General features: G+C 40.3%; 1 protein-coding gene across 3 annotated transcripts in view; it reads left to right on the top strand.

The window, feature by feature from the left end:
• The window catches only part of cnot6l (CCR4-NOT transcription complex, subunit 6-like), an 85,397-nt gene that overhangs the window by 24,905 nt on the left and 45,776 nt on the right, over positions 1-14,716 (top strand). For all 3 annotated transcript variants that reach the window (XM_067990819.1, XM_067990810.1, XM_067990801.1), the window contains exons 2-6: positions 2,429-2,550; positions 4,551-4,737; positions 10,402-10,487; positions 12,015-12,104; positions 12,597-12,665. In XM_067990819.1, the coding sequence (XP_067846920.1) occupies positions 2,439-2,550; positions 4,551-4,737; positions 10,402-10,487; positions 12,015-12,104; positions 12,597-12,665 (544 nt within the window). In that variant the 5' untranslated portion in view covers positions 2,429-2,438. The remainder of the gene's footprint in view (positions 1-2,428; positions 2,551-4,550; positions 4,738-10,401; positions 10,488-12,014; positions 12,105-12,596; positions 12,666-14,716) is intronic.

Here is a 14,716-nt window from a genome sequence, read left to right on the forward strand (position 1 = left end):
AAGGAAAAATGTGCAGCGCTTTGGGGGAAGAGCAGGGGAGTGGGACTAATTAGATAGCTCTTTCAAAGACTGGCACAGGCATGATGGGCTGAATTGTCTCCTTCTGTGCTGTATAATTCTATGAACGCTGATGTGATTGAAAGATCAGCCTGTAATGGTGGAGTGGAGGATGTGATGTACTTCTTTGTATATTTATAGCACACTGGAGTCTGGGATTGTTCTCATAGACTAGAGAGACACCCATGTAGTACCAATAACAAAAAGAGCAATAAGTCAGAACTGGAAAACTATAGGCTGGTTAATTTGACTTCAGTTATAGACAAGTTCTACCACCTAGAAAGACAATAGCAGCAGGCACATGGGAACAACACCACCTGCACATTCCCCTCCAAGTCACACGCCATCCAGACTTGGAAATATATTGCCGTTCCTTCGTCGTCGCTGTGTCAAAATCCTGGAACTCCCTCCCTAACAGCACTGTGGGAGAACCTTCACCACACGGACTGCAGCGGTTCAAGAAGGCGGCTCACCACCATCTTCTCAAGGGCAATTAGGGATGGGCAATAAATGCCAGCCTCGCCAGTGACGCCCACATCCCATGAACGAATAAAAAAAAAGTTCCTTTAATGTATCTTTAGAGATGTACTGTACGACCACCTCAAAAGAGAAGCAGTTATTAGGGAATCTTTGCATGTCTTCTAGAAAAGACGATCCTGTCTCTCTAACTTGGTAGATGACACACAGATATGTGCTGGGGTATAACGATCTTAGATGAAAAAATAAATTGCAGGCAGGTCTAGATGGTGTGCTGGAAATAAGCCAGTGTCTGGCAGATGCCTTTTTTAATACAGAAAAATGCACTTGGATAAAGGAATCTACAAACATGTATCCGCCATTTAGGGTTGCGTGCATAGGGCTGCTGAGCTCGAGAGCTGACGTGGGAGTTATTGTGCATGATTCATTGAAGACCTATGACCAGTGCCGTGAGGCTAGTCTGGGTGTGAATAGGGTATTCAGATGTATTGCAACAATTAAATATCAAACAAGAAACATTTTTTTCTTTATATAAAGCTTTGGTCAGGTGACATCTGTGTCCAGTTTTGGTCCTATCATGCGGGGCATGTAGAGGCCCTGGAATAAGTTCAGAGGGGATCCTCTAAATTGATTCCTTGTTTAAGGACCCTTAGTTACCAGGACAGGTTTAGAGAGCTGGGGCTTTTTAGTTGGGAAAAGTATATACTTTGAGGAGATCTGATTTGAGGTCTTTAAAATATTGAAAGGATTAGTCTCCGTCCAAGTGGGTCGGCTATTTGAGCTATATAGGCTGGAGAGGACACGGGGGTATCGAACTAGGTTAGATGCTAGGAGGCACTTATTTTTGCACAGAGTCTACAACCTCTGGAATAAGTTGCTAGTTTGTGTGGATTTGCTGCAGGCATTCAAAAGGGCGTTGGACTATTTCCTAAGAGTGGCAAACATCTTTACATTATAGAAGGCAGGGGGATCATTGGGGCTTGTGGTTTCCTGGAGCTTGAGGGTCAGAGAAGAATTTCTTAAGCGTTTTTTCCTAAATTGAACCGAAGTTTTAATTTTTAGCCTCTTCCAGGAGATTATGTGGCTGCACAGGGGGAGAGAATGGAGGAGGTGATGTGTGGAAGTAGCACCATGCCTGGCTTGTTGGACCAGTTAGTCTTTTCCTGGCCTTTTTTGTTTGTGCATGAGATTACTCTGTGGAGGAGACCATGGAGAGATCTAGAAATGAGGATGAGGACCACCGGGGGATAGGGAACCAGTGGAACTTGACCAGGACGGAGATGTTGGGAGTGTGGAATTTTGTGTGGGAGAGGACATGGGGTCAGGATTTTTGGATTAGCTGGAGTTTGTGGAGGAGAGGCTTGTGAGAAAGTGTTCAAGAAACCAACTACAGACTGACATTACACACTAACCAAATTTTTGGCACATATTGAGCCTTCAACAAATGTAACAAAATTGCCACTTTGCTTCAGTGTATTCTAATATATATAATTGTGACTGCATAATATTTTAGCGTGTAGTCTGTTTCCTGGTCACTTGCTGCCAAAATCCTCGACACCAGTTTACTTTTCTATCTTTATTACACTTCCATGTACATTGTACAGCCTCTTTGCCATATGACCCATCCTTTCCTTTGCCTGGGATAGTAAAAGAAAATGAGACTATTACAATGGGAGTGAGTTTGAGGCAATACTTTAGTCTTGTGGTTCTGCAAATGTTGATTAAAGCTACTCAACTGGATTGTCGTATTGTCACTTGCAGCCACCCATCTGGTGTTCTACATGTGATCTGGAAGAATTTGCATTTTTAAATTCATCTGTGAGAGGAAAAGAGCAAAGAGCAAAGTGCAATCAGTTGTGTTATGTTGGGAAATTGATGAGATTTTTTTTTCTAGACTAATAGGAATGCCAAAGGAAAAATATGATCCAAAAGATCTACGGAGAATATATGCAATCATGTCATTGGAAGAGGCAGCCAATGGGAAGAAATCACACTGGGCGGAATTAGAAATCTCGGGTGAGTAGATGTGGCTCTCACAAATGCTGCTTTGTGTTCCTCGTGCAATGAGAGTTTTTAAACCACATGCCTGCAGTTATTTGAAGGGTTGAATATGAATATTCCATTCATGTGGTGAAATTTGAAAGTTACATTTTGGGCCTAGTTTTCGTTCCCTAATTTCAGAATCCCTTGGCTTTCTATTGCTGTGTTGTGTCTGAGTCACTCCTCTCTCCCTGCCTGATTTTAAGGCTGCCAGTTAATTGGCTTTGGCGTACTAGATAAGAACATAAGAAATAGGAGCAGGAGTAGGCCATACGGCCCCTCGAGCCTGCTCCACCCTTCGGTAAGATCTTCGATCTCAACTTCACTTTCCCACTCGATCCCCATAATCCCTTGATTTTGTTAGTGTCCAAAAATCTATTGATCTCGGCCTTGAATATACTCAACGACTGAGCTTCCACAGCCCTCTGGGGTAGAGAATTCCAGAGATTCGCACCCCTGAGTGACGAAATTCCTCCTCATCTCAGTCCTAACTGCCCGAACCCTTGTTCTGAGACTATGCCCCCTAGTTCGAGACTCTCCAGTTTTTATACTCCAGCTGTAGTTTTGGGAGAGCGACCTAACTCTGCCATTCTCCTGCATTTACCAGTACAGAATACAGTCTGCCGGTCTTCCAATAAACCCACTGCACTGTGGAGCCTGTTATTTTGCAAATGTGCAGACTGGCAAGTGACAGTTTGGCTAGTACATGTGAGCAAAATCATGATGTCACTAACAGTAAGCTTGCTTCTGCCTCCAGAGCTGCATTTACTGGCCCCAGAAAGACGGGTAGTAGATTGGAGAACTCATGTCCTTTTTTTTAAAAAAAAAAGCAGGTCTTGAAGATAAACCTACTTACTGCATTTTTGTTTTAATGTTGCCGCCAACTATACGAGACCTGCAGTATGGAAGATGGCAGCTGAAGGATAAAATAAAAGCAGCAAATGCCTCAAGATAAGCATGCTTTAAAGTTGAAAATGCTGTTGGGGCTAATGCATGAAGAATGGCCACTTGGACAAGGTGCCAAAAGGTTGCCAGCATCCTTGGAACTGTACTACAGCAAGTTTTGGTGCCTTCAGGGTAGGTGGAGAGAAAAGGAGAAAGTTAGAGGGGAAGTAAAAAGCTTTTTTTAACACCCCTTGAATCAAATCCTGTGTTTTCATGTTCAGGGCACATCAAAGTGTGTCTCTCATCAAGGGAATTTTCAAACAAGCAATACAGTGACTTAAAAGAACTAAACAGAAAAAAAGTATGAAGATGAGGAACTCTTGTGCTTGAAGCCCCAGGCTCCCATTCTCTGCATCAAGCAAGAGAGTAAGTTAGTTCTAGAGACTAGCCTGTGTCCTAAAAATGTGCCTTAACTGCAATCTCAGAAAATCCTCACTGCCACATTTCTCACATCAGCCATCCTTGTGATCAGTTAGTGTCAGTTTTGTGTTGTGGACTTGCAAGTAATGGTATGGTGACTAAAATGGTGTTCAGTTCTTTGGCTATTTTCCATTCATAGGTTTAAAGTCAGTGCTTCTTTAAAATATGATGTGCACGTTTGTCCAATAACTCAGAAGATTAACTGTAGTGGATTATATTGTCAAATGTCCCAGATTCCATCCCAAATTCCTACCAACAATCACAACTAACCTGCAGTAATATCTGTGCTTTGATAGAATGAAGGTTAAAGCAATGCCACCTGGAGCTAACTGAACATTTGATCTGGATCTATAAAGGTGCCATGACCACATACCGGAAATCTAGCTGAACAACTTTTTAAAAAAAAAACTATTGCAAATACTCACATTAACTTCGGAGTCCCTAAAGGATTGTTAAGTAAAGATGCTTATAATTCCAGAATTCTGATGGGCACCCAGCAACAAATATTTTATAATGTACAGTTGGTATATGCATGAATATTTTAAAATTCTAGTCCAGGTAAGCTCACTGTAAATTTTTGTATTTATAAATTCATTCTTTTCCTCATGCAGGTAAAGTGAGGAGTCTGAGTACTTCACTGTGGTCTTTGACACACTTGACTGCACTGCATCTTAATGACAACAACCTTGCACGCATTCCATCTGATATTGCCAAGCTCCATAACCTAGTTTACTTGGATCTATCATCTAATAAACTGCGCAGTTTACCAGCTGAACTTGGAAATATGGTGTCACTCAGGTGAGTGACAAAGGCCAATTTCTTTGCAAGTCAAAAGTTTTCATGGGTAAATTTCATCAGTAGAAACGGATAGCAACAGTTTGAAAGTTTATACCTTGTAGAGATCATCTTTATTTTGCCTGACTAACTATTCAACAGTTCAGTCCTGAAATATGCAATTCAGACTTTGTATGTATGTGTGTATGCATAAATAAGTATCAAAATTCATGACTGAAGTTTTACAACCACAGATAAAGATGATCTCCATAAGATTTTTAACTGTTAAGTGGTCATTTGCATGGTCTATGATTTTTTTGTGGCTTCAGTGTTTGAAAGCTGTCTTTAGGATGTTTTAAACCACTGTCTTGGATCTATGAATGAATAATTCAAATAATCAGGCTGGGGAGGAGTATATTTCCCATGTCCCAGATGTTTCTGTGGCTGTGTGCACGTTGTTTTGTCTTTGGCTAGTAAATGAGGGTTGGATCTGTCTGGTTTCTGACTACATAGCTTAATAATAAACAGACGTTAACTCTGTTTCTTTCTCCACAGACGCTGCCTGACTTGCTGAGTATTTTCCAGCATTTTCTGTTTTTATTTCAGATTTCCAGCATCCACAGTATTTTGCTTTTGATTTAATAATGAGGCATTTGGATCTGCAATTCTCTTTTTAGCTTTTTCCTTTTGTTGTAGTTGCTCATCAGAAGACTTAAAAATGAAACTAAACCAATTCAGAAGTCCCAGGAAACGAATGGATACATAAAGCCTGGTGAGACAGTAATGCAAAGTGCACTGAAACCTAAAGCTTAAATCCCAAAGAAAAGAAGTCTCTTTCTTCTGTGCATCTGCGGAATTGGAGGTGTGTACTAGAATTCTGGAAGAATGCAGTATCAAACCAACATTCTTGGCAAATGCAGTGTCGCCAAGAAATACACCAAGAATTGATTCAAAAATAAATGCCAAGAAACTTAAAACCTACTCAAAGAACTACCCAGTAGCATCTACAGCTTGAGTATAAAAGTTCCTGACTCCTTAGATATCTGAAAGGAAATCAGTCTGACTATATGGAACTCAAACCTTGAAGTAGGCAAACAGAATTACATTACATTTACCTCTCAAAGAATTAATTAAGTAAAACTTAACCCACACCAGTAATAGTTTTTTTTGAAGAAAGTAGACTGAAGTCATTCTGTGTTCAGCAGCAAAGATGTTTAATGGGGAGGGGGCACTACTGCATGAGGAAAGCTATCTATGGGAAGGCAAAATGTCTGGGGTGAGGGAAGAAAGAAATGGAAAATTTACCAGGTGGCTCTGAAAACTGCTGATAGTATGAATGTGAATTTTGTAGAACTTAACATCTCTTTCTCTACTAAACGTCATTCCAGACACATTTTACCTGAGAAAAGGTGAAATTTCTCCTTGGTGTTGAATTGAAAGTGCACTCTGTACTATATTGTAAATGAGGTTATAGTGCATGAGTAGCAATGGCACCAGTGCCTCCAGTAGCAAAGAAAGCTGTCTATTTTGGCTGCAGGTGGCCTGAGTGGCTCAGTTCACAGGCATAGGCCAGTGATGCAGTCTCAATAGCTGGCTTCTGCGTACCCTCCTTAACCGTCAGGCATAGTCTGGCAGCCAGAAAATAGGCCACCGAATGCGCCTTTTAAATCTTCAGGTGCTATGAAATCCATTTCAAAAGCAAGCAGGATAATTTCTGCAGCACTCAGAGTAGTGCAGAACCACCTCCTCTTAATGCAATGCTATGGTATAAATGTAATGAGATCAGTACTACAATTTGAGTAAAATATAGTGAGATCCAGACATAATATTAGAAATTCATATTCACAAACTAAAAGATATAAAAACATTTACTGTACAACCAAAGGAAGCCAATAGAGAGAAACTGTGATCGAAAACAAATTTCTCAAGACCCTAACCTAAGAGTAGTCTTGCAGATCAATGCATCATTTACTTGTCAACATCTGGCACAAAGTGTATTGAGCCACAAGAATCCACCTACATGATCAGAAACCTGAGTTCATCTGAAATCTGACTATTTGAACATTTTTGAAGCTGGGGAACATTACTGATGCCGGATTGAAACATCCTGAAGAAATCAATCTTCAACATTAGTGAAAATAGAAATTCTGACAACTTGGTGACTACTCAATGCAAATAAACTATTTGTGTGGATAGGTATATTTACAGTATAATAGACTAACCAGTATCTGTGCTACACTTAAGCAGATAAAAAAAATCCTGATCACTTAAAAATTTTTCCTGGTTAACAGTAAAGTTAATTTATATTTCTACAGTTTCCCTCCCTCTTCATGCAATTAGAGAAAGCAACTGGGGATAACGCATAAAATGATTGCAGTTCAGTAACCGTTTTACTTAAGTGTTTATCAGTGAATTTGCAAAAGAGAACTTTAGTTATGTGACTTGTATTTAGCTCTGAGATTTTGGGTAAAATAATTTTGTTGCATTAGTTTTCTTTAAATCCAGGGATTACTGGTTTTTCTGACACTTGCCTTTTGTAATTTGTTTTTTGAAAACCCAAAGCTATTTTGAAGGACTAAGGCAAGTGAGGACAGCAGATTAGGCATTTTCACCCAGGAAATTTATCCTTATGTTCCAAAAATGGGCAGTAAAATATTAATTACCGAGGTGTGTAGATAATCCATCTTTTGACTGATATCTTTATAACAAATAAATAAAATGAATGTTCCCAGGAGCCAAGCAGGTGAGCTGTTGATGACTTGTCCGTGTTTAGGAGCTCATGGCTTGTTTATTATGTTAAAAAGATAACTATGCATTAAAAGATGCTGTTGCACTTAAGCGGTACTGAGGAGTTTTCAGGCAGACTCTGTTCTTAGAACAGCCAGGAAGAGCCTGTTCCAAATAGTGGTGGTGTTTTAAGATTGGGGAAAGTGGCTGGGCTTTTTGTCTGAGACAGTCATTGCCTGGCACTTGTGCATCTCAAATGTTACCTGCTCAAGCCTGCTAAAGGCCAGCATGCACTGCTTCACAACAGAGGAATGGATGGCAGCTTCAGCTAGGCCTAGGAGCAGACACCTGAGGAATCCTTCAATTTGCCTGCCATGTACTGGGTTGCCTAGGAGCATTGGGCTAAAGTGGAGCCAGAAATTGAGTAGCAGCTCCCTTAAGTAATGGAACAAGAGTTGCAACCTCTCGCGTTTCAGGAAAATGATTTCCTCCGGGCTACAGAAATAACATGCGGCCTGGGTATCGATGAAGTGGCACAAAAAGGTATTAGATGCCACCACTCCATGCAGCGTTCTCCACACCAGGTCCCCAGTGGTTCAGGAAGGATCCCCAAATACAGCGTGTTCCATTGGGGGCCTCCACTGGATGGCAAGATGTTATACTGAGGTGTCTGGATGGAAGACGAGAACAAGGAAGTGGAGAGTCTGCAGGAGCAATTTATACAGGGAATCTCTCCGTGCAGAATGGAAATAGCATGGAGGGAACTTCCAAGAGAAGGCTGAAGTTGTTAGGTGAAGGCTCCCGAGGAAGGTTTTGGGGCCTTGTGCCAATAAGATATTCTGTTCAAATGGGGATAAGATCTGGCTTGAGCCTCCTCAACACACCTGGTGGAGTCGGGGCTGAGTGCGACTTTCAGTGCCTGAATGGCTTTGACCGCAGGCCGGACTTCGCGCCAGGACATCTGGGCAGCCAAAGTCTCCGGCGACATCCAGCCCTCTTTGCTGCCATCCAGTACGTCTCTGACCCTGGTTAACTTTGCAGCTGGGGCCCTCCTCTCCGCTAGTCACGTGTCGCCGAAGCCAACATTGTGGTTTCAGAGGAGTGGCTCTGATACTTAGCCGCTACCACGAATGGAGGAAGAGCTCCTGCTGGAGGCAACCATGTTCCATGCTCTAATTAGGTCCTGATAGAAGATGGGCCACTTCTGTATTTCGTTAAGAGGAGCTGACTGTCACGTTTCAGGTCGTGCACCTGGCTGAAGAAAGCCGTTGCCAGCGCACACCATTGTGGTCTGAAGGCAAAAAGTCGGAACCTGGGTGCGAATGCACACCAGTGTCTGACCGCCCTCCCTAAGTGGGAGACTCCGAACAAAGACCCAGTGCTTCCTCATTCAGCTTCCTCTGGATCTTGACGACAAATTCAGAGGGAAGGATCAAAATGACGAACCAATTCCATAACATAGCAGCCATTAGTTGGCTTATGACCAGCACTCGTCTGCTATAGGATAGCAGTCTGAGTAGTCCTGTCCAGTGCCCAAGGTGAGCAGTGACTTGAGTTTGCTGGCCAGGCTTTCTCAACAGGGCTCAGGCAGACTCTCAGATACAGCAGATGGGTGGTGCTCTGGGTGAAACCCTCCTCTGGCAGGGAGTCCACCTGCCACCGACCTATTAAGAGTCTAGCATGTTTGTCTCTGTAGATCTTTGCAGAGGACGCAGCTGGCACGCGCGCATCCTTTGCTAGTCAATCGGATCCGCGATCATAAGCATGTTGTCCGAATAGGTGGAAAGGACAATCTCCACACCTGGCTTGCGCGAGTCAGTCCTGACAGCCTCTTATGCAAGAGGCACAGGAATGTCTCCACCTGATTGGGAGGTGGCTGCTAATTTGCCAGGTTAGATTTGTCCTGTTTTGTTGTGGATAGGACATACGTGGACAATTGTATATACTGTTGGGTGTTTGCTAGTGTCCTAGATGCACAGAAACAGCTTGGTTTTAGGGGCGGCTACTTCTGGTGCGTGGATCTTGAGCACTGCAGCCAAGATGTTGTCAGGGCACATAACCTTCACTGTGCCTAGTATGTTCAGCCACTTATTAATGTCATGTGGAGTGAAACAAATTGGTTGGACACTGGCATCTATGATGGTGGGGACCTCTGGAGGAGGCCATGTAGGACATTTCACTCAAGATTCTTGGCTGAAGACACTTGCAGACAATTCCATCATGACTCTTACACTTGTGCTGGGCTTCACCATGGTTGAGAATGAGGGATGTTCATGGAGTCTCGTCCTCCAACTAGTTGCCTGATTGTCCACTACCGCTCTGGATATAATCAGGCTGCAGAGCTTATACTCTGATCTGTTGGTTTTGGGGCCGTTTAGCTTAAGGCATGCTGCTTTTGGTGTTTAGCATGCATGTAGCCCTGTGTTGTATCAATATTAGCTATCTGGAGAAGTTTGACTTCCAGCAGGTGATGTATGTTTCATATTGCTTTACTAATCCCTTTCTAAAATTAAAACTTTTTTAGTGGTAGATCTGATTGTGGAATGATATCATCATGCTATCACTTCTGATTGCAAATAGGTAACTCTAGCTGGGTGGTAGTGACTCTTAAAAATTAAAATAAAGATATAGCAACATTTCTCTATAGAGGTATTTAAAACAAAATGATTGCTAGTGAAGTATGGATTTTAAATTGTAGCCAACATGAACAGATGAAGATACAGAGGCATGACGATCTGTGATTAAAATTCATGTGTTTAAAATTGTCAGAAGGCCAGAGAAGCTGGTGGAATGTCCTTATCCCATGACTCTGGCAGCCGTTGGCTTTCTTTTTTTGACTTGACGTGCTACTTTTTAAAAGTTCTCTTTCATGACAAACAATATTTGTGATTTTTTTAAAAATAAATTTAACTATACAGCTGAAGAAAATTCTACATTTAAGTATTTTTCCTTCTTCTGCAGGGAATTGCTTTTAAATAACAATCTGTTACGGGTTTTGCCTTACGAACTAGGACGACTGTTCCAGCTGCAGACCCTGGGTTTAAAAGGTCAGGGCTGATGAGTATCATTATACACATATTAAATATCCTGTCTTGCACTTCTGATTTATAACTTTTAGAAGTTTACAGATGATTTTGTTGACTCCTTCCCCTCCAACTCCCCCCCCACCCCCCCAAACCCCATTGCCAGTACATTTTATGGTGATTTTGTGAGTTTGTTTTGTACCTTTTTGTGTGTTTAGTGATCTTTTATGTTGTGATGTGGTTTTAAAAAAAAAGACTGGCGAGGTCGTTGTTGTTTTAGGGCTTTTCTGCAACATGGTTTGATTTTAAGTGAATGAAATGCCGCCATTACGGTCCAAGCAATTTCTAAAGATTTTTTTTGTATTTTATTATTTGTGGATTTGCTGTGCGATGTCTGCCAAAACCACATGTTTGAAGTTCAATTGCCAAGTGGGCACAAGTAGCAGTAATTTCCTTGCTGTCCTGTCGATTTGTAATTGATTAAAATTAGACGACATAAATTTTTTCCCCTCTTGTTTCAATTTCTCAAACGTGGCTCATCTGAAGGAGTGGTTTCCATATGTTTGTGGGGAAACCTCCCGCAAATATTGACACACTCTTGAAGATTTGCATCCCTAACTTATGAACTTTGAACTTAATGTCAAAGGAATACAGTCCTGTAATTGCACAACAGTTTTATAGTAGAGTACAGCAACAGAAATTAGGGTCAACAAATATACAGAAACACAAAAATAAATTCTTGTGTTTGCAGTGCATATGTCCAGTCCCAGATGTTAATTGTATTTAGGTGGGTATCAATTGGGGACTTTTTTTTGTATCTTTTTTCATAGGAGAGCTTAGCTTGGATGTGGTGTGTGTAAAAGGAATCTCTATGAATAGAGGCTTTGGAAACAAGTAAAGACCAGGCTCTAGTATTCTATCCTTCACCACACGGCTATCCATTTTTAACACTAGAAGGATGGAAACTGATGCCCACATGGCTTTTTAGGCCCCATGGATTACTTTTGAAAAGCTGTAACCTAAATTTAAAAAAAAATACATTGCATAGCTTTGATTGAAGGTATTAGATCTGAATCCATGTTTGAGTGCAAGTATAGGAAATACACTTCCAATTGTCGAGTGGGAGGTGGCATCCTTAATAAATTTTAAAAATATATATTTTTTGCAACCATTTTCTTCCTTACTTTTAGGTTCCCTACCCTCCATGATACGCACCAATTCCCCTGCCAAGGTAGCGGGTCAATGATTATTGTCTCGTGTTTGCCAGTACTGCTCCAATAATTATCTGCTAGTTGTGTGAAAGTGACTGAGCTACCACTCTCTGATATTGTTTCCATTCCTATTCTCATGGGGAAATTCTTGGCCTTCTATCAACGGCTCACTGTGGTGGCTGAGCTGAGATTAGAAAAATGTCTTTGGGGATTTTGAAACGAAATTGGACCAGGCTGTGGCACACCACCATATTCTTAGATTTTGTGGCATTGAGTCAACTTGTGTATTATTATCAAAATATAAGTAGTTTAATGGGTTATTAATGTTTTTTGGTGACAGGCAATCCTTTGTCACAGGATATTTTGAACCTCTATCAAGAACTAGATGGAACAAGAAAGCTACTGAACTACATGCTTGACAATTTAGCAGGTATTTTATTGAGCTCTTTATTGATGACAGTAGCAAAAATTTAATAATTGTTATTTTTTAAAATAGTGGGTAACTCATAATTTTTTTGAAAGCATTTTACATTAGAAGCTGAAACTCAAACCCTAGTGAGGAAGGAGAAATTGTGTTGCACAGTTGCAATATGTTGTATTTTGATTTTGTTTTTTGTGTGCAGTAATTTATTTCTATTTTTACAACTTAACTACCACAGACTGTGAGACATAATTTTGTGTCTCATTCCTCCCATTTTCTGCCATCTCACAGGCAAAATACCATATGGAGGTTGGGTGGGAAGAGCAGACCAGATGGAGCAAGCTTTTTCACAGCTTTCAGTGATTGGTTCAGAAATGCAGAGGTGCTACTGCAGGTTGCCCATTTTCTAAGCTGTCGTTGGTGTGTAGCCAGGGAGACCAGGGAATAGATAGAAAAGCAGGAGTCTTAATTTTTTTTTTGAAAAAGTTTTTTTTTCTTAAGTTCATCCAGAGCAGCTTCCTCAGAGGCCGTGGATCACATTGAAGGAAAGAGACGATGTGTTGCCAACAGGTAAACATATAGCATACTGACTTCAGTAAACTATATTTAAGGTGAATCTGTAACTTCTGAATCTCCCCTGATTTCTTGCTACACAAATAATGTGAAGGAGTTCTCATTTATTTTAAAATGATTGTTTTGTGCACAATATATTTTTTGATTCTTTTATTATGAAGTTGATTCATTTAGATGGAGAGTAAAGTAGAGAATCGATGCCATTTTGATGTCAGTAATTAACAGATGTTTATGAATTAAAAATGAAGTGTGATGCAATAGTAGAATTGAGAGTAGGAGTTCAGTTGGGACAATGTGCAAACCCTTTTTGTTGTTCCTAAGATTTTGGTGAATTATAAGTGTAATTTAAGGATGATGGATAGCAGTTTGATGTTCAATGTGGAACATGCGAAATACACAAAACAGACGTGTGGACTGAGGAATGAAGAGTAGTACTTATTGGATTTGCCTAACGGATAACTCATTGGATAACTATAAATGAAATGCTTTTGCTGTTCTATTACATCTTTATATGGCTATGCCATCTGACCTTTTTAATGATGGGGAAAGGAAGTACTAAAACGGTGTTAAAAATTTCAGGGCAAACTTGATAAAAGGCAAATCTTCCTTCCTCTTTGTAAAAAAAAAAGTCAAAACAAATACTGGTGGAATAAATGGAGTACACCCAAGTCGAATGTGTTATGAAATGACCAGTTATGATTGTTGACCAGTCAGCTACATGTGAAATGTATTTATGTATCAGCCCAAGTGATGGTACACTTGTGTGAATGATAGAACTATATAGACATTGGGAAGACTATAGTTTTTTGTGGGTGTCGAATCATGATTACTATAGTTGAAGTGTGAATTTTCAGCCCTTGATGATAATGTAGTGCTGATGGCTTTATATTGCCTGATTTGCTATTGGACAGAGTTCATACTAGGTTCAGTTTGCTGTCTAAACTACATTTAACAGTTCAATTTAATCTGCTGTGCCTCCCCACCCTCCCAATTATTGTAGTTATTGTAAAACTTTTGGTTCTTTTTAAAAAAAAAATCAACTAACAGGAAAAGTTTGTGTCGATCTACAAACATAAAATCATTCACAGTCATCAAGAAAATAAAAGCATTCCAGAAAGCATTAAATTGCTTAACACACATCCTTTCCTTGTATCAGAATTTTGGCATCTTTTCACAGAAAGATATACTAATAACTCTCAGTGCTTGTCTCTGTAAACGCGGAATTGTTGTCTCAGTAACTTAATATTTCAATAAGTCACTTCTAAAGTTTAGTTGAAACGCCAGACAAAAGTTGAACTGGGTTTGATCAAAAGTACGTCTGGCCATATATCTTTGAATCAAAATTCTCATGATCATTTCAAAATGCTTTCACCAGACATGATGTGATTTCCCTTCATCTGATTGGCAATTAGTCTTGAAATGATGGAGGTCAAAAGCAGCATACCCATCTTTATGTAATTGTGAACAATGACTTGCCACTTGAATGAATTAAGTTGATGAAAGACATCTTGTCAGACTTCGTACATGAGCATTAAAATAACCATGCTAAAGTTCTACATTTTTATGTAGATTGCCAGAGTCATAGAATCATACATCACAGAAGAAGACCAGTCAGCCCATTGTGCCTGTGCTGGAAGTAGTCAGTATGGGTGGAAATGAGAAATAACAAGGAGCAGAAAACACTGGTGGGAATAGTTTATAGGCCCCCCCAATAGTAGCTATACCCCCTGGACAGAGTATTAATCGAGAAATAAAAGGAGCTTGTAACAAAGGTAATGCAATAATCGTGGGGAACTTTAATTTTCATATAGACTGGATAAATCAAATTGGCAAAGGTAGTCTGGTGGACAAGTTCATGGAATGCATTTGAGACAGTTTCCTAGAACAATACGTTGTGAAACTAACCAGGGTACGGTCTATTTTAGATCTTGTATTGTGTAATGAGACAGGGTTAATTAGTAATCTCACAGTAAAGGATCCTCTGGGAAAGAGCAATCATAATATGATTGATTTTCACATTGAGTTTGAGAGTTACGTACTTAAGTCTG

The sequence above is a fragment of the Heptranchias perlo genome, chromosome 1 (assembly GCF_035084215.1).
Source record: "Heptranchias perlo isolate sHepPer1 chromosome 1, sHepPer1.hap1, whole genome shotgun sequence".
In the NCBI taxonomy this organism is placed as follows: Eukaryota; Metazoa; Chordata; class Chondrichthyes; order Hexanchiformes; family Hexanchidae; genus Heptranchias; species Heptranchias perlo.